Raw genomic sequence first — 24,705 nt, 5'->3', positions numbered from 1 at the left:
CGAAGCTCTGTTAGCGTTTGCTCTCCTCTGGGTCAAGACCGACCAGCTCCGCCGATCATCCACCAAGTCGTGGTCTTTGCGGTGACGCCATCAACTTCGCCGGCGACTCCTTCGATGTCATCGTCTGCGCCAAGACGACCCTCGATCTCACCTCCCAACGCCGGATCTCTCTTGGACGACGCCGAAACTCTGTTAGTGTTTGCTCTCATTGGGGTCAAGACCGGCCAGCTCCGCCGATCCTCCACCAAGTCGTGGTCTCTGCGGCGATGCCATTAATTCGGCCTCGGCATCAAGACCCGGCCCAGCTCTCTGCCATCAGTTCGAACTCAGATCTTGATTTGTTGATAGGTTGCAAAGAATCATAGTTGCGAACTTAGGGTTCCCGTCCCGAGTCTGCAACCGACGAATTTGAAGGGAGAAGACTGGGTGCCCAGAGCAGTTTCTGGTACCCAAATCAATTTTTTTTTTCTCAAAAAAAAAAAAAATTGGGTCAAAATATTGTAGGTTTGATAAATATCCATATATGTTATACAGGACAAAAAAGAAATCGAGTAGTAGTACAATACAAAAGAGTAATCTCATTTATTGGGGGGCAATAAAACATTTTCCAATATTTATTGCCCCTCAATAAAAGTTTTGAATTGATGTAATCTCCTCATCTTTTTCTTTAATCAAAGTTTTATTTGTCTAATTTGAGAGAAATTAGTTCCCATTCCGGCAACTTAAAAATTTATTGGAGTGCAATATAGGTTTATTGGGGAGGCAATAAACCTCTCCAGCGACCTATGAGATATCCGATGACCTCTTTAGGGACCTCTGGCGAGGTTTATAAACTTTTATTGTCCCCCAATAAACCCAATAAAGGTTTATTGGGAGGCAATAAATGTTTATTAGGGGTAATAAATCTCTCCGGTGACCTATGAGATATCCGATAACCTCTTTGAGGACCTCCGGCGAGATTTTTAGAGAATTCTGGAGGCTGGCGACTGGTAATCGGAGTTCGGCGGTTGGTGACCAGATTCCGGTGGCCGGTGACCGGAGTCCCGCGGCCGGTGACGGGACTCCGGTGAAGTCTTCTATGGCTTTTCTCTCTTCCATTTTCTCTCTATCTCTCTCTATGTAACAAAAGGATGAGAGCAAAATAGTCTAAAAAAAAAAACAAAAAAAAAAACTTAATTGGGTATTAGGGAATACGTTATTAGAATTTTTATGGGTAAGTAGGAAAAAAAATAAGTTGGTGGTGTAAGGGAGAAAAAGGTTCATAGAATTAGGGTAAATGGTTAAAAACACAAAAGGAACAGCAACAAAATATTCTAACAGAAAACCACTAGATGAATAAGAAGAGATAAACAGCTAATCGAAGCTATGGTGGTTCCTTGTTGATGACGCAACAGTCTCCGTCGAAGCTCGTCAACAAACAGCGTGACAGAAAGGTCAGTGGACTTGACCAGCAAGCCCTCCTGGGCAATGATGATGGCCTTGATGTGCTCCGGGTTTATAACAATAGCTCTCTCTCTCTCTCCCTAGCAACGTCGACGGGCACATGCAGCAATACCGGGTCGAGGATTTGGAGGTCCCTGGCCGGCAGACCCGTGCGCCGCATGATGGTGTGTTTTTTGGCCTCCACAACTTGAGAGTTGCCGCCGGAGTCGATCATCAACCAGGCACGGACACTTGTGGTCACCTTGGTCCCTTTCTTTCTTGGCCCAGGAAGGCCCGTAAACACGGCGGCGGGTGGACGGTGGGATCCACGGCGTCTTCTACGGCTGGTGGAGGCGGTGGGTTTGAGTTGGAGGGCTGAGGAAGAAGTTGATGACGAGTCTATGGTGGCTTGGAGTGACAGGGTTGGCTGTTTATGCTGAGGAGGAGGAGTAGGTATATATGCCAATGAGATATTTTCTTCAGGGGGATTTGTTATCATTAGCATTTGAGGTAGTTACTCATTCCATCATGTCTTCTTAATTCTACTATAATTTCTCTTGTTTTTTTTTTTTTGGTTTTTTTTTTTTATATTCTTTATGGTGAAATAGCTGCAAGATTTTTTATTTTTCTTTTGTTTTTGGATAATATGCATAGCTGCTATTTAGTTATAAAACAAAAGGTTAATCACGACCAAGTGGCAAGCGCTATAGGTCAGCCCTAAGTGGTGAAACCGTGAAAGACAGTGAGAAATAGATTAAGGGTCTGTTTGAATTTACTTCTCAGACCTACGTACAGCAGCTCTTTTGATTTAATTGAAAATGTTACGCGTGTTTATTCATCCTCTGTATATAAGCACATGATTCGATAATTTTATTTCGATTTGTGATTTTTCCCTCGAGTCTTGACTCATATCCAGTTCTGTGTTCTTAGCTCAGGCCTTTTTTGTATATCTGCAGATTGTTGATCGTGAAAGAAATTGGAATGAAATCTTTCAATATAAAATGAGCAGTTTTATTGCTATTGGGCCAAAAATTTATAAATTTGTGTGTGAATAAATAGTACATGGATGTATTGATCAATTTTCTTAGTGTAGGTAGAATCTTCTCAAACAAAAGTTCATAATCATACCTTTTTTTTTTTTTTTATCGAGATCACACTGCATCCTCAAAAGCTTCATAGGCCCAGAGATTAATCCGTACGCAGAGGATCATAACCATACATCTTGAACAAGAATATTATTGGAGGAGATATTACATCACAAAAATGGGTGTGATTCATATAAAATCCTGAAAAAGCTACCTTGCGTATATATGGAAAATACTCGAAGAGCTGACTTAAATCAACGAGCAGGTGCCAACTTTTTTCTTCTCATAATCACAGAGGATAGTGAGCTAACCATCTATCCATCATATCAAGAGCTTGCTCAGGCATGTACTCTGGAGCTGTGTGACCCGCTCCCTACACAAAGAATCACACAGTTAAAAACCAATAACTTACCCAACAAGAAACAGAAAAAGGCTAGGAACATGGCTAAATAAAGCATTAGTTCTTGATTACCTTTAGAGTTGCAAAGGTCAATCCATCTGACACGCCATTTGTATACTTCTCAGTAAATCTGAGAGAAAAGGATATATGATCAATTAAATCGGGTTTCTATTCTTACAGTTGCAGTATTGGAATGTCTTCAAAGGAGTATCCAAATGTAGACTTAAAGAGATAAAAAGAAGTTCGACTCTTACCCTGCAACATTTCCGTTGACATACCACGGTCTCCATCCATCGGCAGTAGTCAAGTTGAGAGATCTGATCCATGTTAGTGTACCGACATATGGAATCAACCCGTCATGATCACCGCTGCATTCATATTGTTTTGATGTTAGGATCAGTTAGGATTGAAATTTAAGAATGATTTGGTTTTTGATATGTAGCATGTAGGTGGATTTTGAACATACAAGTCGTTTGGAATTGATCTCCTAGTGAAACTTAATGCATGTATTACTTCAAATTCACCTGTAGATCAAAGATCGGTAGCCTCTTCCTAAGAGTTCTCGATGGTACTCAACCACGCTCAACAAATTAGAGTCATAAGCCAAGCTCTTATTGCACCTCTTCCAATCTGTTATGGTACCCTGATATTTTTACAAATTTATACGTAGTTAGAAATAAAATTAGTACAACTGATTTCAAAATTACAATAAAATGATCAACAAAAGTTAATACGTATTACTACATAGATCCAACATTAATCACTTTTGAATGACATTAAGAGAAATTACTTACGTTTCGAATACTGAGAGCTGCTTGGACTGTTGCATCATTCGCCCATATATAAGAGAGCACATAATTCTCATTCTGCAAAGGAAGAAGTATTGTGTAATATAATCATCAGTCTAGCTACCAGTGTTTGCTTCTAAAGTCACCTAATGAAAAATGGTGAGAACTTACATTCACTGCCAAAAAAAAAAAAGTAAGAACTTACACGACACCAATGTTCTTGTCGTTTAGTTGGTGATCGAATGATTTCATCTGGGATGTCGTCGAAAAATTTCAACCCTCGTTTTATTGATCCATCTGCTAATTTTGGGGATGCCCAGGAACATTTTGGTTGCAAAATGTTTGCATCATCTACTGGTATAGTGCACTACAGTAAGAGGAGAAAAGAGCTTGAAATATTCAGTATTTGCCAGCAATTTTCACTATAAAGGGGTATTTACATCATAAAAGAGAAGTAATAAATTAACAATGTAGACAACCTCTGCAACAAGTCCAATGTCGTCCATGCAATCTGAACTGCTTACATTTGGATTAACATATTCCCCTTGGCAACTTTCTCGGATAGACTGAAAAAAGCGTAAAATAAGTTTTGAAATTACATTGGATTTGTAGACAAGTTGTATGTGTGTCATATTTTTTGATACATGTCTTATAGATATGGAACTTACAAATTCATAACTCTCATGTCTATGACGACACCTTCTACCATATATTCCTCCATTTTTCATACATCAGGTTTTTCCATGCGGCGTATGCTTTTATAAGATGACTTAACGATGGAAAAATGCGGTATATGCTATACAGGGGAGGCACAGGCAGTAACGCTGTAGTAATCAAGTATCTACCTTTTGGGGTATGTTTTTTATTTTTATTTATTTATTTATTTATTTTTGGGAAGAGACCATTTGGGGTATGTTTTGGTTTCAGAAATAGTATTTTTACTGTAGTAAAATTCAGAGCTAATTATAAGATAAGAGGTTCAAATTACCGCATAAAGTTCACTGGATATTAGTGTGACGCGGTGGTAAAATTCTATTCTTGAATTCTCATCGCTATGCAACTCTGTTACAGGATTTCCAAGTAGATATCCCTGATTAAATGACAGAAACAAATCACTAAATTATGTTCTGAAGTCTGTGAGATGTATGCTATATAAATAGCCTTCTTAGAAAAGGATAAGACATATACCTGGAGCTTCATGGATGGCCTGATCCCATTACGATTACCTGCACCATACCATGTAATAGTCATAAGGAAAAGCCTATAGTTAGTTTTATGTGTATCTGTATACTGTATAGTTTTTGCAAGTTACCAACCATCTGATACTTTAAGAGTGACTTGAGGAACAATCATGCCTGAATATGAATCTCCAGCAATGTAGAGTGGATTGTATCTAAACTTGGGATGTTTGATCAACCACTGTGGTCACAAACTCCAAAAGTAAGCAAGATTTTACACACTTATCAAAATTTTGTTGTCATTGGAAAGAAAAAGGCGAGAGCAAATATTTTTCTTCTTTCTTATTTTCCCCCCTCAATTTTTGAAGTTTTTTTTTTTTTTTTCCTTTTTACATGATAGAAGATTAGGCGAGATGAACTCCTCACCTTCCGGAGAAATTGGTACACGGCTTCTGCTGATTCAGTGTCACTGCTATTGTAACCTTCCTGAGTAGTTGAGTAGGAGAAACCAGTGCCAACTGGTGCATCTAGAAAGATGATGCTGGCAATCTAAAAGATATATAGCAGCATACATGGTTCAGAAAAATACATGAGGCGCACAAATTCTACCATATACACACAGTATTACACGAAAGTTACATTTGGAAATTGACACCTATTCTTCAAATTTTTTCTTATACACTTTGACAGTCGAGACAACAACGCGAAGAAATGAGGTAATTGAGTGAGAGATTTAGTACTTGGGTCCATGAGAATGGGTTGTCCACGAAAGTAGGGAAGCTACCATTGAAGGCTACATAATCGAAAGTTAATGGACCTGCACAATAGGACACTTGTTAGGCCGTGACAGAACATTTTTGATGGTTTCGACAATTATCTCTGTGACGAGTACGGTTATTACTTTCCGCTATATTTTTTTTCCAAAATGCTGTATAATATGCTTATATGTATTTTGGCATGCTCGCAATATTTTCCTAGATTGAAACAGAGACAACTCTCTAGTTTATAGCAGCTCTCTGGGAAAACAGTATGAGAGAGAATATGAATACCGATTTCATAGACAAGGCCAGAGAAACCAGAACAACCAGGGCCTCCGGTAAGCCAAAGCAAGAGAGGGTCCCTTACAGGGTTCCTCTGTGACTCGATGAAGTAGTAAAAGAACTGCAATTCATCCAAATCTCCCACACCCACATATCTGCTCACAAATTCAAACATTCCTCACCACCATTAGTACCTTCCATTCACTAAAAAGCTACGTTGTCTATAAAAGGTTAAATGAAAGTGCAGATATGTGTCTATAAATTGACTCACCCAGTTTCAAGACTGAATGGGAGTGTACCAGGGTAACCAGGCAGAGTAGTAGTGATGTTCTGCGACATTGCGGCACCGGAGAGAACCAGCACAAGAAGTAAATTCAGGCACATCCACTTCATCATCTTGCCACTGCTGGTTGCCAACTCTGGTAACACTAAACCTGCCATTGCTTAACTAATGAAATCAATCTGGTACTCGGCTAACGAAAGCTTAACTATCTATGCACGTGTGTTTACCCATATAGATGGGGAATTGGGAATGTCTGAGAGCGAGAGCAAAATAATCCGGGGACGAAAACCTGTAATGTATACCATGTGGTGGATATACTAGTGTGGCCTTCTGTTCGGTGGCTTTGAACATAACTGCATTTCCATTTAGAGAAAGACAGGTGGTGAACGTTGCTACCTTCTTTCTTGGTTTAGATGTCCTTATAATTGCAGCTACCTTTCCTTTGAAGAAGAGTTACATATATGTGTGCAACACCTGTGGTTCTTAATTATTAGTTCTTACTGTGTTCTTGAATTTTTAGAATTTAGGACCTTTTTAAATTCAGGTGTGTAGAATACAGAGGAATGGAGGAGGGTGATGAAAAATTGGTTATACTGGATCACACGTTGACTTACAGACTTAGGAGCTACCTAATAAGCAGTGTGCAACTAACATTCTAATGGCTGCGGATAAATAGCTGCAGGAATTATAGAAACGTTTCCAGTACCTCAAAATTTCAACAATTTAAGTTATGTATCACGTGTTTAATGCTTGAATTATAATTTATTAAGTTTTTTTTTTGAATGTGTATTCAAAGATCTCATCATTCTCATACCCAGGGAAACACTACAATCTCATCTATCATGCTCTGTATTTGTACTTAGGCTGGGCCCTGATCTTGGTTTTGGGCCGGGTTGGCGTGTCTTGGGAGTTTCTTTGCCGACCGGTGGCGGCAAGTCGGCAACAACCGATGGGGCGATGGTGCAGTGGTCATTTGGTCTCATTGGGCCCATAGGATTGGTTTTCGGCTTTTCTTCATGCTACTTTGGGCGTTGTGGACAGAGCGCAAAAATGCAGTTTGGAATTTTAATCCTATTAATACGGCCTGTTGGGCTTCGAAGCACTTAGAAGATTTGCACTCACTGGCAAAGAGAAAAAGAAGCAGCCTAGGCCTCAGACCGGTGGCAGCACCCTCCAAGTGGGAGGCTGAAATTGAATGTAGACGGTGCTTTCCATATGGACACAAGACAAGGAGGCATTGGGGCAGTTATCAGAGATGAAAATGGTACGTTTTTAGCTGCTATTGCACGTCCCTTTTCTTTTGTATGTTCTATGGAAATTGAGGCTATGAGAGCGGGACTTCTATTGGTTATATATACATCAGGGCATGATTAATGTTGACATTGAAATTGATTGTGCTGCTGTTGTTACTGCACTCAATGGAGAAATGGAGGACCTATTAGAGGTGGGCTATATTGTAGAGGATTGTAAATCTTATCTACAGGATATTACTTCTTTTCAATTACAATCCATTTATCGTGAAGCAAATGGTGTAGCCCATAGATTGACGCATCTTATTAGTTTATCTGTTTTAGAAGAGTATTGGTTAGAGGAGGCACCTGCTATTATTCAGGATGTACTCTATGAGTATTCTTGTACTAGTACTCGAGATGAAGGTTATATGTCCCCCTCGGTGTACAATCATCCTTCTATTATCAATAATATTCAGGCGTGGGGCTGAGTCTCCCAATAAGGCTGAGTTTCAAACCCCTTCAAAAAAAAAAAAAAAAAAAAAAAAAGAGACGACACATCTAGCTTAAATAACACATTATAATGTTTCTTTCAAAAAAAAAAAAAAAAGTAGATCATAATGTTAACTGGAATTAGGATAGCTTATATTGTTATTAGGTTTCTCTCGGTACAGTATGAATAAATACATGTAAAAGCAACAGAAAATGGATTTTATTTTTTGCTTTTTATTATTTGATCATGGGAGAAGGATTCAAACTCAAAATCTCTATTTGCTGGAAAGAAATACCTTATTTACTTCTCGGACCCGTCATCAACTTAGTCCAATTTTCTTATTTGATTGCTTTGAGACTAAATGGTAGTGGCACATACAACTATTAAAAGTGAAAATTTATCGAAACAAAGTCGACGGGCTCCGTAAGAAGTTACATTAATCCTAAAGATGAGAACAAAAGAAAAACAAACATCCGAAGGTTAAATACAAGTCTTCGTACACAACCACTATTATGCGAACCAACTTCGCCGAATACGGCTGTGCGAATTTAGGATCCCGACCAATTTGTGCCGCATCTCTTTATGTCTCCAACACACAACCCCTTATCATCACCCCCATGGATCGTGTGACCGTTTCTATCTATTATGTGTGATAAAACCGCTCCTCACATATAGAAAAAGCTTGAGTACCGATTTAGCAGGTGCCAATCGATTAGCTTTTCTCTTTTATTTACAGAGAATAGTAAGAGAGCCATCTATCCAACATTTCAAGACATTGCTTAGGCATGTACTCTGAAGCTGTGTGACCCCCTCCCTACAAAATTTCACAACAAGTATGAATTAGTTGCATTGCATGCTAATGCTTCCCAAATTGCCAACACAGCTCACACAATAGCTTGATCTATAAATAGAAAAAGGAGCTGGTTAGCTCTTCTAATTACCTTCACAGTTGCAAACGTCAATCCTTCTGATACTAGATTTGCATACTTCTCGGAGAATCTTGAAGAAAAACAGAAGTCATCAATTGGGCTAGGACACTAGGTTTTTGTTTTCATATTTCAGAATTTTTTTTTTTTTTTTTTAAGATGATCGAATTTAGAGTGAGGAAAAAAAAAAGTTGTTTCTTACCCGGCAACTTGTCCGTCGACATACCATGGTCTCCATCCATCGACGGTAGTCAAGTTAAGAGTAGCTATCCATGCTATTGTACCCGTATATGGAATCAACCCATCATGATCACCACTGCATTAATATGTAGCTGTTATATATGAGTGAAATGAGTGATTTGGTTTTATTTATATTTATTTTAATAAATAGAGAGGATAATCAAACAAGAAACTTCTATCAACATTTTGTTGAAGACAATGTCGTAGCACTAAACTAAATGCTAGTTGGTTGAGAAAATATTACATATGAAATTTTGATTCTTTTAAAAACAGGGTACTGTTTGATGAGACTTTCATTTTCTAACAAATATTGTGAAGGTTTCTTCTTAGTTAAGAACCCTAAATGGATCACCTGTATATCAAACTTCGGTAGCCTCTTCGAATGAGTTCTCCATGGTAAGGAACCGTGGTCACTAGATTAGCTCTTATTGCACCTCTTCCAATCTGTTATAGTACCCTAATATTTTACATTTATAAATATATACAACCTTGGTTAGAACCAAAAAAACTCGGGCAATGTCTAGTATGTAGATTTAAGTTACTTACATTTCGAATGCTAAGTGCTTCTTGGACCCTTTCATCGTTTGCCCACATATAAGATAACACATAATTGTTTGTCTGCCAAAAAAGAAAAATTATATATGTATAATATTTTTTCTTTTGAGAAATAGAATTATTTATTCCAAATATAAACAAAATACAAATTATGAGAACGACCGGTGGTGGATATAAAACTCCTAACTCTCCTCACTATTAACCATGGCAGTTATGAATTCGTCATCAACAATATAGTTTAGAGTCGGTAAATCGCAAATGTATAGATAGCAGCTTTTGCAGTAGCATATTCAAAATTATGAACTTACCCGGCACCAATTTTCTCGGCGTTCCATTGGTGATTGAATCATGATTTCATCAGGGATGTCTTCAAAAAATTTTGGTTCCCTTTTTATTCCTTTAGATGGTCTTGGGGATGCCGAGCTACATTTTGGTTCCAAAACTTGCACATCGTTTACTTTTATGGTGCACTAAGGAGAGGGGAAAAAAGGGTTAGATATTCAATACTTTTTTGGGTAAGTGAAATATTCAATACTTCACTTACTAGTTTTAAGGGGTTTCTTTTCGACAAAGACAAATAGAAAAATCAAAATGACATCTTTTAACTAAAGCAGTGTAAGAAAGATATAATAATGTGTAAAACCTCTGCCACAAGTCCAATGTCTTCCACGCAATCTGCATTATCTGGATCCGGATAAACATATTCCCCGTTGCAACTTGTTGTAATGGACTGAAAAAATACATAATAACTTATGTCCATTACACAACTTCTTATTCAAAAGTAATTCTCTAAAAATATGAAAGTTTGCCTGTGTGGACAAAAAAGACACATATTTACAAATTTGTGGGGCAAGTTTCATACTTTCAGAAACCCACATATGGGGTCAAAAATAGTTTTTAAATTATTGCGTTTAGAACCAATTATACAAGATAGCTATAGTTGTGAAAGAGAGTTGAGAATTAAATTAGAGCTGGGTAAAGAATTCGATTTCTCTTCAGTGTAAAAATAATAAAACAGAAATGAGTTTCGAATTACCTCATAAAGTTCACTTGATATAAGTGTGAGGCGATGGTAAAACTTGATTCTTGAATTTTCATCTTTATGTATATTTGTTACCGGATTTCCAAGTACATATCCCTAATGCAATGATAGAGACTAATCAGATTCACTAAATATCTAGATTCTCAAATTATTAAGTAAGATAGCAATTAACCAAATAAATAAATAAATCAAAGAAGACAAAGGGGATAGGCATGATAGTAAGACATGTACCATGAGATTCATCGGTGGCTTGACTCTATCGAGATTACCTGCAACACACCAAATTAAATTAATAAATTATAGCTCTGTTTACAGCCTTTTCTTAATCAAATCTTAATATACCAAGTTACCATTTGATACTTTAAGGGTGACTTGAGGAGCAATGATGCCTGCATAGGAATCTCCAGTGATGTAGAGTGGATTTTTGCTAAACTTAGGGTGATTGATCAACCACTGTCGTCATGACAAACTCAACAAAATAATCAATTTTACTCATTCATGTTTTCTCAATAGGAAAATCTCACAAACAGTACCTGACCTATCGGCCACTAATAACTTTCGTACCTCAAGTTCAAAAAATATTAGATTGGTACCCGAATTTCTGACCCCGACCCAATATCAGTATCTGGGAACAGTAAAATCGTTAACGGAGTTAATTTTTGAAGGGTAAATCTGTCATTTCACTGTTCATCATCTCCGAAACTCTCCCCTCTCTCTACAATACCAGATTTCTTCTTCATACCTCCTCACCACTATCAACCAACCTTTCACTTCTTCAATAGCCACCGTCTCATCCACCACCAACTCCTCTCACCTCTCACCTCTCCTTTGGTCGATTTGGGTTTGTGTGTGTGAGGTATGAAGAAGATAATGAAAAATCTGGGTTTGCAGAGAGAGGGGAGAGTTTTGGAGATGATGAACAGTGAAATGACAGATTTACCCTTAAAAAATTAACTCCGTTAACGATTTTACTGTTCACAGATACTGATATTGGGTCGGGGTCAGAAGTTCAGGTACCAATCTGATATTTTTTGAACTTGAGGTACAAAAGTTATTAGTGGCTTGAAGTTCAGGTACTGTTCGTGAGTTTTTCCCTTTCTCAATTAATTTCTCAAACATTTTTCAGCCTTCTCTTACCTTCCGGAGAAATTGGTATACGTCTTCTGCTGATTTTGTGTCATCGGTGTAAAAACCTTCCTGAGTAGTTGAATAGGAGAAACCGGTGCCAACAGGTGCATCTACAAAAATTACGCTGGCAATCTGAAAGGTAAAATAGCAGCATGAGTAAAACTTAGTATATAATTAGGAAACTAATAATATTCTTTTTATGTCAGAACAAACACAACCTACAAATTGAACTAGTTTTTGAGTGAGATATAACTAGCACCTGAGTCCATGAGAATGGGTTGTCCAGTAAAGTAGGCAGGCTGCCATTGAAGGCTGCATAGTCGAAAGTTAGAGGACCTACACATGCAAATAGGACACATTAGACAAAAACAGAGTAGTTGGTTTCTTCCTTTCAACTTCTCGCAAACATTTCCAATATTTCTTTTCCCCAGCTCTTTTACATTTGAACACACAGACAATGTGTATGCAATAACCATCTAGTATTTACTAATTAACCAGACCACCGATCACTGATCACTGTTCCATTATAGGTTAGATCTATTCCTAATCAGAAAATATCACAAAAAACAGTTGCAATTTTCACAAATTAATGTAGAAATTTCGTTCATATATATTGCTTTCCAAGGAGTGTTGGTATTCGAATATAACTTTTTCTCAATGTATGACGGTAAGTTTTCAATCAACTTTTCTTAATATCGATATTTTTGGCCTCTTGTCAGTTGGTCTGGAGACATAATAAATTTTCTCTGTGTGTGTTGGAAGTTCTGAATCAAAATGACAAATTACAACCTTTCTAACTTTCTAATCAAAAGAAGAAAAAAAAAAAAACCTATCGATACTTTCGATGTTTTAGACTCTCCGGATAAACTTGAGAGTTTGATTTTTATCATGATAAACATCAAACTCTCAAGTTTACAGGAATTATGTGGTGAAAAAAAGGTGAAGAGGATACCATACCAATTTCATATACTAGGCCAGAGAAAGCGGAACAACCGGGGCCTCCATTGAGCCAGAGCAGAAGAGGGTCCTTTACAGGGTTCCTCTCCGACTCTATGAAGTAGTAGAAAAGCTGCACCTCTTCCAAATCTCCCACACCCACGTATCTGAACACACAAATATATACTTTGCCGTCACTGAGTAACTTAAACTAGTTTCATCTTCAGCTGATGACTAAGGTGTTTGTATATGTGTGTGCGTTTGTGTGTATATATATTAATTCCTTACCCAGTTTCGAGAGTAAAGGGGAGTTCACCGGGGTAACCAGGCAAGGAGTTGGTGAAGTTTTGTGACGTTGCAGCACCAGAAAGAAGCAATAAAAGAAGCAAATGCAGCCACATCTGTACCATTGCATGCGCTCTTAAACCTAATGGTTAACAGAGACGATCGATGGTGGCCATGGTATATGAAGACCCAATGTATATGGATATGGTGGTTGATTATTATAGCATGCTTTCTTTTTTCTCTTTTGGTAAGTTGAACTGCTGGTACATCTTGTGAAAGTCAGTTTGGTGAAGTTGCAACTAATTATATGGATGTGACAAAAGGTATAACAGTACTACTTGATTCTTGACTTACAGATTCCTCGTGTATAAAAGGTGAGAATAAAAATAAACTTAAGAGGTGTTGAAAAGAGAACTATAGGAGTGCAACTAACACTCTAGATACAGGCTGCGAATAAAGTGAGATCGATAGAAAATATATAAGATTGACAATTGAAAAATATACGTACATCTGTACATCACAAGATAAATAATTGAGATAGCTAGTGTAATTAAACATAGTAATAAGCGAACCAAGCTGCGCCGTCCTTCATCTGTCCCAGATCGGATTCGGCGCCGACGTGCTACTCTGTTCAGACCGCGTCGCAAGCCAGGCCACCTTCTCCAGTCCCCCGCTCCACCATTGCTCCTCGCCTCCGCTCGCCCAGAATCAGCCACCCATCTGAAAACCAGAAGGAATAAGAGCAGGAGGAGGAAGAAAGGTGACCCGGCCCAGAAAAGAAAAAAACAAAGAGAAAGCAGGCCCTGCAGCCCACTGCAGAAAAGGAAAGAAAAAAAAACAGAGAGAAGGCCCAGTTTATCTCAAACCCAAAAACATCGCTACGCACGCCTGCATCAACATGCGCGTGCGCTAGGATCGTTTTGTTTTCTCGGAACCAAGTATGTTCTATTTTATTTATTTAATTTCATACTCCGGTAAATTGTGGAATCAGCATGCTTTAAATATTTTATTGTTTATGTTTTTTATTATGAAATTTTGAACATGTTTTGTGAATTTTATTTACGCTTATATAATTATGCCTACGCATGACTTTATATTATGCTATTTTTTATATTTTATTTTGAGCATGTCATATATATTTCATTATTTTGTTATATATTATTTGTGAAATTTGAGCATATCCTATAATTGATATTACGTACTATCTTCTATAATTATTTTTAATGTGGAATTCTAAAGAATGTTTTACCAAGTTTTACTATTGCTTACTGCCCTATATAATTGTGATTTTTTTTATATGCTATGTTTTATTCATTATTAAAAGTGCTATGGTTATTCCTTATTTAGAATGCTACATATAAATTGCATTTTGTTATGATAATGAAAATTCATGCGCATTATACATACACACTTACCGTGATAGAGCATTTTCACATAGCATCGAAAATATGTGACCATTACGAATCTTGGTCTTGAAATCTAATTCATATTCTTGGAAAATAATTCACGTGGATGTCTTTATGACTGCGTAATTTATATATGTTCTCTCTTGTTTATGTAGATGGTTGATCCAACTCGACCTGAATTTGACATTTTGGACTCAAAAGGACTTGAGTACCATCGTTGGGTTTTTGATGTAGAAACTGCCTTTGTGGCAAAAGACTACACTGCCACCATCACCGACCCCAAAGACGATGTACCGTCTAACAAGGTTAAAGCAAGTGCCTTAATGTTTCTAAGGCGACATATTGATCCTAGCCTACACTGGGAGTACATTTAGTTGAAGACACCCAAAGAACTGTGGGATGCCCTCAAGGGACGTTTTGGAAACATTCATGACACTTTGCTCCCAGAACTGACTGTTTAGTGGAATGAAATCCTCTTGCTTGACTATAAAAGGATCAATGACTTCAACAAGGACATATTGCACCTAAAAGCACGTCTCAATTTCTGTGGAAGGAAACTCACAGAAGATGATATGATCCAAAAGACTCTTTTCAATTTCACTTTTCCTACTTCAGCACTTATATTAGAGAACCAATATAGGCTGGAGTATGACAACAAAAGAATCACAACCTTCAATAAGCTGATCAACCTACTACAAGTGGTTAAGAGGCATAATGAGGTTCGTTTGAACAACAATTCCAAGCCCGTTGGGACAAAGAAAATTTGCGAGGCTAATTATGGCAAAGTGAATGGTAGAAAAAACCGCAATGCAAAGGGGGTTGGACTTGCTGATCCCTACCCATATGGCAAAAATGCAGCACGTGGAAAGGGACATGGAGGTCGTTGTATGGGCCGTGGAGGTCCTCCCAATGTATGGCGTAGAGATGGTGGTGCTGGGCCTAATGGTCATGGAAACAAGGTGCAAAAGGAACCTAAGAACCCTTCAGTCAAAAAGAAAAGAGTTGGCAATTAACCATGCTATAGGAAAGAGCGGACCATTTAGGTATTTTATGGTTCTGGTGGATGCTTCGACACGCTGGTCACATGTCGCTTTATCGTCCACAAGAAATTCTACATTTGCAAAACTCCTAGCATAGATTATATGTTTAAGGGCTCACCACCCTGATCACCTTATCAAGTCTATAAGGCTTGATAACGCTGGAGAGTTTACACCAAAATCATTTGATGATTATTGCATGTCTATTGGGATCGATGTAGAGCATCCTGTACCCCATGTGCATACACAAAATGGTCTCGCAGAAGCCACCATCAAAAGGCTACAGATGGTGGCTAGGGCACTGGTTATGCGCCCCAACCTGCTTATATCTGCCTGGGGTTATGCAATATTGCACGCACCTTGACAAAATCAAAGTTCTTAAGGAAGGGCCTTGGAGCTTTGACAAAGCTCCTGTTTGCTTGGAAGATTATGATGGAGTTCTTCTCCTCACTGAAGTCCAAATAAAGCATGTCAGGTATTGGGTTACTGTTTCTGAGATTCCTCCTATCTTCGAGGAATCAGAACATCTTATCTTAATTAGGAATCTCTTTTGAGGTTTTATTGATATTGATAGAAAAGAGTTTTGCAAAGGGGTCATTCGGATCCTTTTCACTTATGACTTCTTAAAGCCTATCTTGTTTGAAAGGAGAGTCTTTTTGGCTGCTGAGGTTGAACCTATCCTCTAATTCAAATTTGAACATCTGACTGGTCACTGTTCTCAGTGTGGTTTCATCATGTATGTTAGAGAGAAATGCACTGAACCCCAGCCAACCACACCGGTTGCTAGGGTTTTGCGATTTGAAGGTAACCCTATTTCTCTTTAGTTTGGGAATTCCTTTTCCTTTTTGGCTCAAATTCCGCGTAGTCTCTTTTCCTCCATGTTTGGCCAAACCTATTCTACTATGAAAAAACAGCGACCGACAATTAGATGTCTAGAGAGGGATGGTGATGTTCCTGAGCTAGAGGAGATTACTATTAGGGAGCAGTATGCTGGCACGACAGAGGAAAATGTGAAGCAGTCTGGTTTGATGGTGGTAGCACAAGACGTTGTGGCAGATCAGTCTGCAACCTTGGAAGAGGGTGAACTGTGTTCTGCAGTTGTGACACATGCAAAGCAAGCTACTATTATTGAGCAGGTAGAGGTCCTAACCTACAAGAAGAGAGGACGCATGGGCAGGCTTACCCCCTCTCCCAAGAAGTTCAAGACTGTTTTGGGAGGTAAATGCCCTAACTTAGAACTTAAGTCTTTGGGTCTGGTTGAATCTGGTTAGGAGGAGGAGCAAGGAGTTCTAAAGAAGAAGATTGGAAGGCCTCTTGGCAGCAAGAACAAGAAGCCTAGGGATGCAAAGAAGCAGGGGCCTTTTCAGTTGCTTCTTACTTATCCTACTGCTAGTGGTGATATGGTTAGCCCTTCTCCTAAGAGCTACGGAAAAGTTTAGCTTTCTTTGATAAGTTAGTTTAGCCTATCATTGGACTTGGTCTTTGATCTACTTAATTCTTAGTTCTTCTAGTTGTATACCAATTGAGGTCTCTAAGTGGCTAGTTTTACTATTATGAGATCGAGTTAGGTTAGTCAGGATTTTATTCTTGTGGTAGGCTCGTTTGTTTTGAATAAATGAGCTAAACCTGTTTGCAATGAGGATACCTGTCAGTTTATTCGGTAGCTTGAGCCATTTATATTTTCGATCAAGACAAAAATTGATGTACGTGCTTTTTGGCCATAAATAAGTAATGAAATTATTTATTTTCTAAAAAACAACAAAATTAAGAAAAGAGAATTTGTTAGCCAAAACAATTTTTTTTTACAGAAATACCCTTCATATATTAAAATACTATGAAAACCAAATTAATTAAAAAAAAGTAAACCAGTGAAACCACAAATAATAAAAAATAAAAGAAAAGATATGCATAACCACTTCCCACTCCCACAGTCCCACACCATGAAGTGTGTAGAAATTTATTACATAAATTTATGTCTGTCTGTACAAGTCAAGTTTACCCGTTATGCTCCTTTTTAGGCCAATAGATTTGACGCACGCTTTCTGATTCTAGCGGCTTTGGTCTGTTTATTATTTCTTGTTAATCACTCTTGACTTTGACTTTGTATATATGTGACTTGAAAACTAGACTCATGGTTATCAAATGCAAAAGCTGTAATCGATCCGTGCAAGAGATGATGCTAGTGAAGGAAAACACCTGCTTGAATATGAATCTACGGTGAACAGATCGACTGCAGTAGGCTGGAAAAATCAACATCAAACTGGATCCGATTCTAATGTCATCCAAAGTCTTGTGAGTTATATTTGCTAGCTTTTAGATCTCATTTGAGGATCCTATTCCCTTTAAATTGTTATGACTTGCATAGATTTTTCTTTCTGCACATACTTGATGGTGCGTAAAAGCAAGCCATGATATCATTGAGATAGATCATATCCATTTCATGAATGTGTTTTCATTCTCTGCCACTCAGCACATGTGTTTATGTTTTGCCTATGTTGCATCACCAGGTTTTCGTTGCTTGCGTGTTTGAGAAAGGAGGAACGAGATACTGATGGATCCTCATTCTTGATAAACGGAAGCAAAGTACTAGAGGATCTCATTGTTTCTGTTGATGGCAAATCTAACCCTATTCGCAATTACTCTGCTGATGAGCTCATCAAGGGGATTCAAGGCAACCAACAACTTTGATGCTTCTTGCATTATGCAAGAATGTAGGATCTACAAAATGTTCAGTGGTGTTCTAGACGATCGATCTATTATCATTAAGAAGTACTTCACGTTGAGCTGGCTCAATGAGGATGCAGTAAGATCTCTAGCTATTCGTGACATTATCATTTCAACACAGATGAGCAACCATAATAATGTTTTAAAACTTTTGGGATGCTGCTTAGAGTTTCCTATACCAGCTCTAGTGCATGAATATGCAACAATAGGAGTGCTAAATGATGAAGGAGGTTTCGGAGCTAGTGAATCCTTAACCTGGAAAGCTAGACTAGGTATAGCGAAGCAGCTTGCAAATGCTCTTACATATCTCCATACTGCCTTTCCTAGGCCCATCATTCTCCGGGATCTAAATTTTAGTTGTATTTACTTGGGCCATGATTATGTTCCCAAACTTTCCTACTTCGGGCTCTCCATAACCATCCCTCCCATGAAATCATATGCTGAAGATGAACCAAAAGGAAGATTTGGGTACCTTGACCCTGCTTACATTACATCTGGTATTATTTCAGAGAAAGGTGATGTTTATAGCTTTGGTGTGCTTTTACTTATATTTCTAACAGGACAAAAAGCTGTGGTTACCAATCAGGACGGGGAATACGAATCAATTAATTCATATGTGAAATTTCATACTTGTAATGGTCAGATTCAGAGCATTGTTGATCCTAAAATCTTTGGCGAGGTAGGGAAAGATGAGCAAGTACAACAGCACTTGCAAGATTTCGTAGCACTGGCATTATTATGCACTCAAGCATCAAATGAAAATGAACGCCAGATATGATCAATGTATCAAAAGAGCTGGAAAGGATTCAGAAGTCTACCTTTCCTCGTTGCTAGCTATATCCTACATCTGTTATCCCATGTAGAAAATCAGGTTGTGATTCATTGGTTGTCCATACTCCATACCTGACTTCATTCTTGTATGTATATGTTTCTGGAGTCTGGACATCATGTTTATATAGACTGATATACAATGTGTTATGTACGTACGTTTTCTGGTATTTGTTGAGTAATATCCAAAATTGACAACTTCATGTCGATCTGAAGTCATGTTTTTCTTATTGCTAGACTTGAGCTAAACAAAACAGTGGCACATAACCAAACACAGAGGAAAGAATTTACCAATCGGTTATTATTAGTAATGAACTGTGGTGAATATTAGAATCTTACTAATCTTGGAAATGTTGCTAGAGAATAGAATTCACTCAGAAAAACTTCAAATCCATACATCTAGGCATCTAGCAATTACAGACTACAGAGGGTAGAATGTGAACCACCTACTTATCATAGCAAGACATTCTTCAGGTTTGTACTCTGGAGCTGTATGACCCCCTCCCTGAATGTAGGAGAAATGTAGTCAACATTTTGTTCAAGAAAACTACAAAGGAAAATTTAAGTGCATGATGGTTCTTGCCTTTATAGTTGTAAATGTCAACTGGTACTTTTTATATGTATACTGCACTCTGTATCTGAAGGGAGGATAAAATAAGGCTTAAACTTAACTGAAACACAAGAAGAAATAATAGGATAAGTTAAAGTGAAGTTGGGATAGACGCCAACCCTGCGATTTGTCCATTCACGAACCATGGTTTCCAACTACTGTCAACTGTCAAGTTTAGAGATTCTATCCAAGCAATAGTACCCAAATATGGAATCAACATGTCATGATCACCACTGTTAACAGATAAGTTTATGGTTGAGGCAAATTGGAAATAATTAAGGATAGAACATATGCTATGCAATATATTCTATGCACCTGTATATCAGAACTCTATAGCCTTTTTTTATGAGGTTCTGATGATAAACCAGACTAGAAGAAACATCAGATATATATGAAGCCGATAAGCTCTTGTTGCATCTCTGCCAGTCCTTGATGCTTCCCTGATTATGATTTTTAAAATCAAGATAATTATCCAGGTTACTGGAATGTGAACTTGACGTTACTGTAAATTTAGAATCTGCTGATTAACTTACCTCCCGAACGTGAAGAGCATCTTGAACAGTTTTATCATTTGCCCAAATATAAGAGAAACGATAAATGTAACTCTACATAAAACAAGGCAGATATGGTTAGGCACTTAGGCAAAGCTTTGATGAATTAGAATATAACGAAGACAGAGTGAACATGTTATCCTAGTATACTTGCAGAGGGAGCTTACTCGACACCATGGCCTGGAAAGTTGAGGAAGAGAAAGGAGATTTACAGAGTCTTGATTGAGATCTTCTGAATCCCGCTCTGACCCTAGTGGATTTGGAGAATTAACAGTACAATATGGTTCCAATATTTGGGCTTTGTTTATGTCTGCGATACACTGCATATTCAAATGTAAAGTCAGTACTTCTTGATCCCAATTCCCACATTACTTGCACAAACCAGTACTTTTAATTTCTTTCCACTCACCTCATTGTATTGGTCAAGATCATCTACACACAACGCATTGTTTGGATCAACATTGACATACTCACCCTTACAATTTGTTTTGAGTGACTTGGAAATACATGAAAACCACAACCATAGTTAGAAAAGTAGTGTAGGAAGAATTAATAGAGAATTCGAGAACATACAAAACTCTGTGAAACTTTTGTCCAAATAAACTCTGGTCAAGTTACCATATTTTGAATTTTTGACAGTCGTGAAAATAATGCAGAACCATTTCAAAAGCCAGAATCAAATCTCTAAATGCAACCTAGAAGAAACAAACAAAATTTTAAGGGTGTTAGCGTGTTGCACCTGGTATAGTTCATCTGATATAAGCGCTTTTCTGAAAGCAAATGGAACTCTGTAATTCTCATCGACATCTAAGTCTGTTCCTGGATTACCAAGCACATATCCCTGTATCCAATATAAGAACCTTTCTAATCTGTTAAGCACACAAGAAAGAAATTATTCAAAATCTAATGGCAGAAAAAGAATTACTTGGATATTCATTGGTGGGTGACGGCCATCTTCATTACCTACAGAAGAATAACAGTTTAAACAGCCACAACTGATGTGCCAAAACCAGGAAACTAACTTTGTCTCAGAATATCCCATGAGTATGATATTCAAAAATATTTTGCACAAGACGGTGTATTTCCTAGGACTTGTGTGTTTTTGGTAGCTAATGCTTACTAATTAAAGAGTAAATGTAAGAGTATTACCATCAGATATTTCCTGAACAATAATAGGAAGAACAATGCCGGAATAAGAATCTCCGGCAACATAGAGTGCATTTTCGAGGAACTTGGGGTGTTCCATAAACCACTGCACCACAACATAGAAGCACAAAAATGTAGCTAAGAAGCAAGAACAACCACCATTCAATCATGTCATTTCTTGAAGCCATTTTAAATCACTAGAAATATGGGAATGCAATAACTCACCTTTCTGAGAAATTCATAAGTCTCTGCAGCTGATAATGTGTCACTCATATTGCTGTATCCTTCCCAAGTTTTTGCATATGAGTAACCAGTGCCCACAGGTGCATCTAAGAATATAATGTTGGCGACCTGAAAGTTTTCGGTTGTTGAGTTCTGAATGTTCAGTTCCGAGTTCAATAAGACTAGACAATAACACAAACAGTTGGAGGGCAATAGAAAGTCTGCACCTTTGTCCATGAGTATGGGTTCAACTTCAACTGTGGCTTGTTGCCAATGGAATTTGCAGGGTCAAATGATAGTGGACCTGCAATAGAGTGTTCAGCGCACATCAATAGGTTGATTGTTGAAGAAAACAATGGTAATCCATTGAGGTAATTTATCGGTCTGAAAGTGATACAAAAGAAACGGGGTACTTGGGCTTTAGGGATTTCAAGGCAATGAGGAAATGTAAAAAGAGTGCTCTAGCTATTTTTTCATTAATTGAAATTTATATCTATTACAATGAGATTTCATATTAGTCTTATAATTTATACTAGTAAAAATGTATTTCTCAATATGAAATAAAGTAGAAAATTTTGTTTTTGAGAATTATAAATTTTATACATGAATGAAGAGGAGAGGTGCTATGGAAACTATAAATTGACTACGACATTTCACAAAAAATTAACTCACCGTAATATATATATATTTAAGCGAGTTAGATACCTTAAAGATCATTAATTTGGCTGAAATTTTGCAGAGATGATCTATACATTAGTACCTAAAAACTGAACGGTCGAGATGTGGATATGAGACCGAAAAGTCACCCTAAACTCCAACCTCGCACTTTAATTTCAGAGTGAGGCCTCGCTCTGGATAGGATTTGTATATCAGATCCTATCCAGAGCGAGGCCTCACTCTGAAATTAAAGTGCGAGGTTGGAGTTTAGGGTCACTTTTCGGTCTCATATCCACATCTCGACCGTTCAGGTTTTAGGTACTAATGTATAGATCATCTCTGCAAAATTTCAGCCAAATTGATAGTCGTTAAGGTATTGATAACTGCCTTAAAGCTAGTACGGTTCAGGTTGGACAGATTCAGTTCGTCCATTTGTTTAAGCGAGTTAGATACCTTAAAGATCATTAATTTGGCTGAAATTTTGCAGAGATGATCTATACATTAGTACCTAAAAACTGAACGGTCGAGATGTGGATATGCGACCGAAAAGTGACCCTAAACCCTAACCTCGCTCTGAAATTTCAAAGCGAGGCATCGCTCTGGATAGGATCTGTGTATATATATATATATATATATATATATATATATATATATAGGCATAAATTACATGCATGTCAATAGATAATTATTATTATTATTATTATTTTGTTGATAATGGACTTGCATAATATATTAAGAATCATGGTTTGACAGTTGCTGTTTGGAAGGACTAGTTCGGTCATTTTGACTACTCCTTTTAGGAGTTGCTTACATCAGCCTAATTATGGCTTTTAATTCATGGGTTGGCAACGGGTGTGATTACCTTATTGCCTCCTACAGTTTATTTCCATTCCAAGGTTGCAAAAGTAGTATCAGTATAATATATATTTGGTCAGAAAAGTTTACTGGGTCCCGTGACCCAGTGTGCCCCATAGTGCCTCCGCCCTTAACCTTCTAAATAGGAAGTCATCGTCTTACCATTCCACCAACACACGCATCTATTTTGTATTTCTATTCTGTCACTAACATTATTACATTTTTCTTTTTTACCTTTATTGCCGGCCTTCCATTATATCATTTCCCGTTATTGGGTCTTTGTAAGTGTTATTGTGGCATAATAACACATTCATCTATGAACTTTTGAATTGAATCCTTCCTTGATTTGTAGTATTGGGTTTTGTGCTTGTCTTCTAAAGGGGTCATTTTAAGTTTTAAGAGTTCATTTTTTTGAGATTACGACATTAGAATTTAAAATTTAAATAGAAATTTAAAACGACGTAGTTTTAGACATAAGCACAATTCGACACTAAAAAGAAATTCATACGATATGAAATTATGAACAATTATACACTTCAATTACATATTTAGTGAAATTTACAGCTCTTGTATACTTCAAGTATGAATAATTGTGTTAAACAATGAATTTATATTTTGTTTCTTTTCATAATAAAAAACGTGAATATTCTGACTATAAGAGGAAAAAAAAAAAACTCTCAGACTAATAATTCTCTATATTATATATCCTTTGGAAATGTTTATCACATAGTAGAACATGTGTTAAAATTAAATACGTACCTATATTTTCATAGACAAGAGCAGAAAACCCAGAACAACCAGGACCACCAGTGAGCCAAAGCACAAGAGGGTCATACTCAGGACTACCCTCAGATTCAATGAAGTAATAGAATAGCTGCACATCATCCAAGTCACCTACTCCAACGTACCTAAATATGCAAGTAAACTTCCAATCAATCTCCTTTGTCAAGTTAGAATAAATGTACTAACAAACTCACAGTACAGAGGAAGATATATATAATTATTTAGATAGAGTATAAGATCGATGACAGTAGAAGAAATTAATACCAACCCAGTTTCGAGTTTGAAGGGGAGGTCACCGGAGAAGCCTGGTAGCGTCTTGATGATGGAAGTTGATGAAACAACGTTAAAAAGAACCACCAGAATGAGTACTTGTTGCAACATGGTGATGTTCATGATGTACCTCTCAGAATCCTTCATTTATATATGGCAACTGACACAATGTTTGCCTTGTTATATTGCTATTAAGTGACTGTACGTGTGGTCAAATAGGTATTATGTAGAACATTAGGTGAAATCTCGTGATGATCTCGCTCAAATCTCGGTATGTAAACGTATTCAGTCGTCCTTTTTCTTTTGTTGCTGAAGACTTAGTTGTACCTGCTGTTATCCTTGCTATTTAATTATATATACAGTAGTTCAGATTATTGTGGCCATCTTTGATATATTTCAATCGCTTTCTCTGGCTAATACCTACCAGTCTATTACATACTGAAATTGAATTTTGCTCATGATTGTGACACAATCTCTGGAAAAAAAATATATCAGCTAAATAACTCGCGTGGCAAAAGTTTGGTACTTGTCAACATTAACAGGCTTGTTTACCAGTAGTGTGTCTTAATTAGCACGCTGGTATTGT

At 37.5% G+C, this 24,705-nt stretch overlaps 2 protein-coding genes and 2 pseudogenes across 5 annotated transcripts; 1 reads left to right on the top strand and 3 right to left on the bottom strand.

Annotated features, from left to right (window-relative positions):
* Positions 1 to 2,523: 2,523 nt before the first annotated feature.
* Positions 2,524 to 6,618, bottom strand: LOC133738399 (serine carboxypeptidase-like 2). Of its 3 annotated transcripts, none has more exons than XM_062165937.1 (15): positions 6,499 to 6,618; positions 6,185 to 6,347; positions 5,923 to 6,068; positions 5,614 to 5,690; positions 5,300 to 5,422; positions 5,012 to 5,114; positions 4,884 to 4,921; positions 4,684 to 4,785; positions 4,175 to 4,261; positions 3,901 to 4,062; positions 3,702 to 3,773; positions 3,432 to 3,550; positions 3,162 to 3,275; positions 2,980 to 3,037; positions 2,524 to 2,880 (listed from the first exon to the last, which is right to left on the bottom strand). In XM_062165937.1, exons 1-15 carry the CDS (start codon positions 6,545 to 6,547, stop codon positions 2,797 to 2,799), a joined length of 1,497 nt encoding a protein of 498 aa, XP_062021921.1. In that variant the 5' UTR covers positions 6,548 to 6,618; the 3' UTR covers positions 2,524 to 2,796. The 3 variants fall into 3 exon arrangements, with proteins under 3 accessions (XP_062021921.1, XP_062021920.1, XP_062021922.1); XM_062165936.1 differs by having other exon boundaries at positions 6,424 to 6,577; XM_062165938.1 differs by lacking the exon at positions 4,175 to 4,261 and having other exon boundaries at positions 6,424 to 6,578.
* A 1,706-nt stretch (positions 6,619 to 8,324) lies between these two features.
* LOC133738400 (serine carboxypeptidase-like 7) lies at positions 8,325 to 13,801 on the bottom strand (annotated as a pseudogene).
* A 3,740-nt stretch (positions 13,802 to 17,541) lies between these two features.
* On the top strand, positions 17,542 to 19,240 carry LOC133739328 (non-functional pseudokinase ZRK2-like; annotated as a pseudogene).
* A 59-nt stretch (positions 19,241 to 19,299) lies between these two features.
* Positions 19,300 to 24,391, bottom strand: LOC133739123 (serine carboxypeptidase-like 18). 2 transcript variants are annotated; one of them, XM_062166846.1, is made up of 14 exons: positions 24,118 to 24,391; positions 23,826 to 23,974; positions 21,782 to 21,858; positions 21,558 to 21,683; positions 21,336 to 21,438; positions 21,112 to 21,149; positions 20,926 to 21,027; positions 20,596 to 20,682; positions 20,354 to 20,506; positions 20,169 to 20,240; positions 19,951 to 20,075; positions 19,755 to 19,868; positions 19,609 to 19,663; positions 19,300 to 19,530 (listed from the first exon to the last, which is right to left on the bottom strand). In XM_062166846.1, exons 1-14 carry the CDS (start codon positions 24,264 to 24,266, stop codon positions 19,447 to 19,449), a joined length of 1,434 nt encoding a protein of 477 aa, XP_062022830.1. In that variant the 5' UTR covers positions 24,267 to 24,391; the 3' UTR covers positions 19,300 to 19,446. The 2 variants fall into 2 exon arrangements, 1 of the variants encoding a protein (XP_062022830.1); XR_009860453.1 differs by having other exon boundaries at positions 19,447 to 19,530; positions 19,755 to 19,818.
* Between the last annotated feature and the right edge of the window lie 314 nt (positions 24,392 to 24,705).

This window comes from Rosa rugosa, chromosome 3 (assembly GCF_958449725.1).
Source record: "Rosa rugosa chromosome 3, drRosRugo1.1, whole genome shotgun sequence".
Lineage (NCBI taxonomy): Eukaryota > Viridiplantae > Streptophyta > Magnoliopsida > Rosales > Rosaceae > Rosa > Rosa rugosa.
Note: the sequence above shows the minus strand (reverse complement) of the source record. Positions and strands in the feature narration are given on the sequence as shown.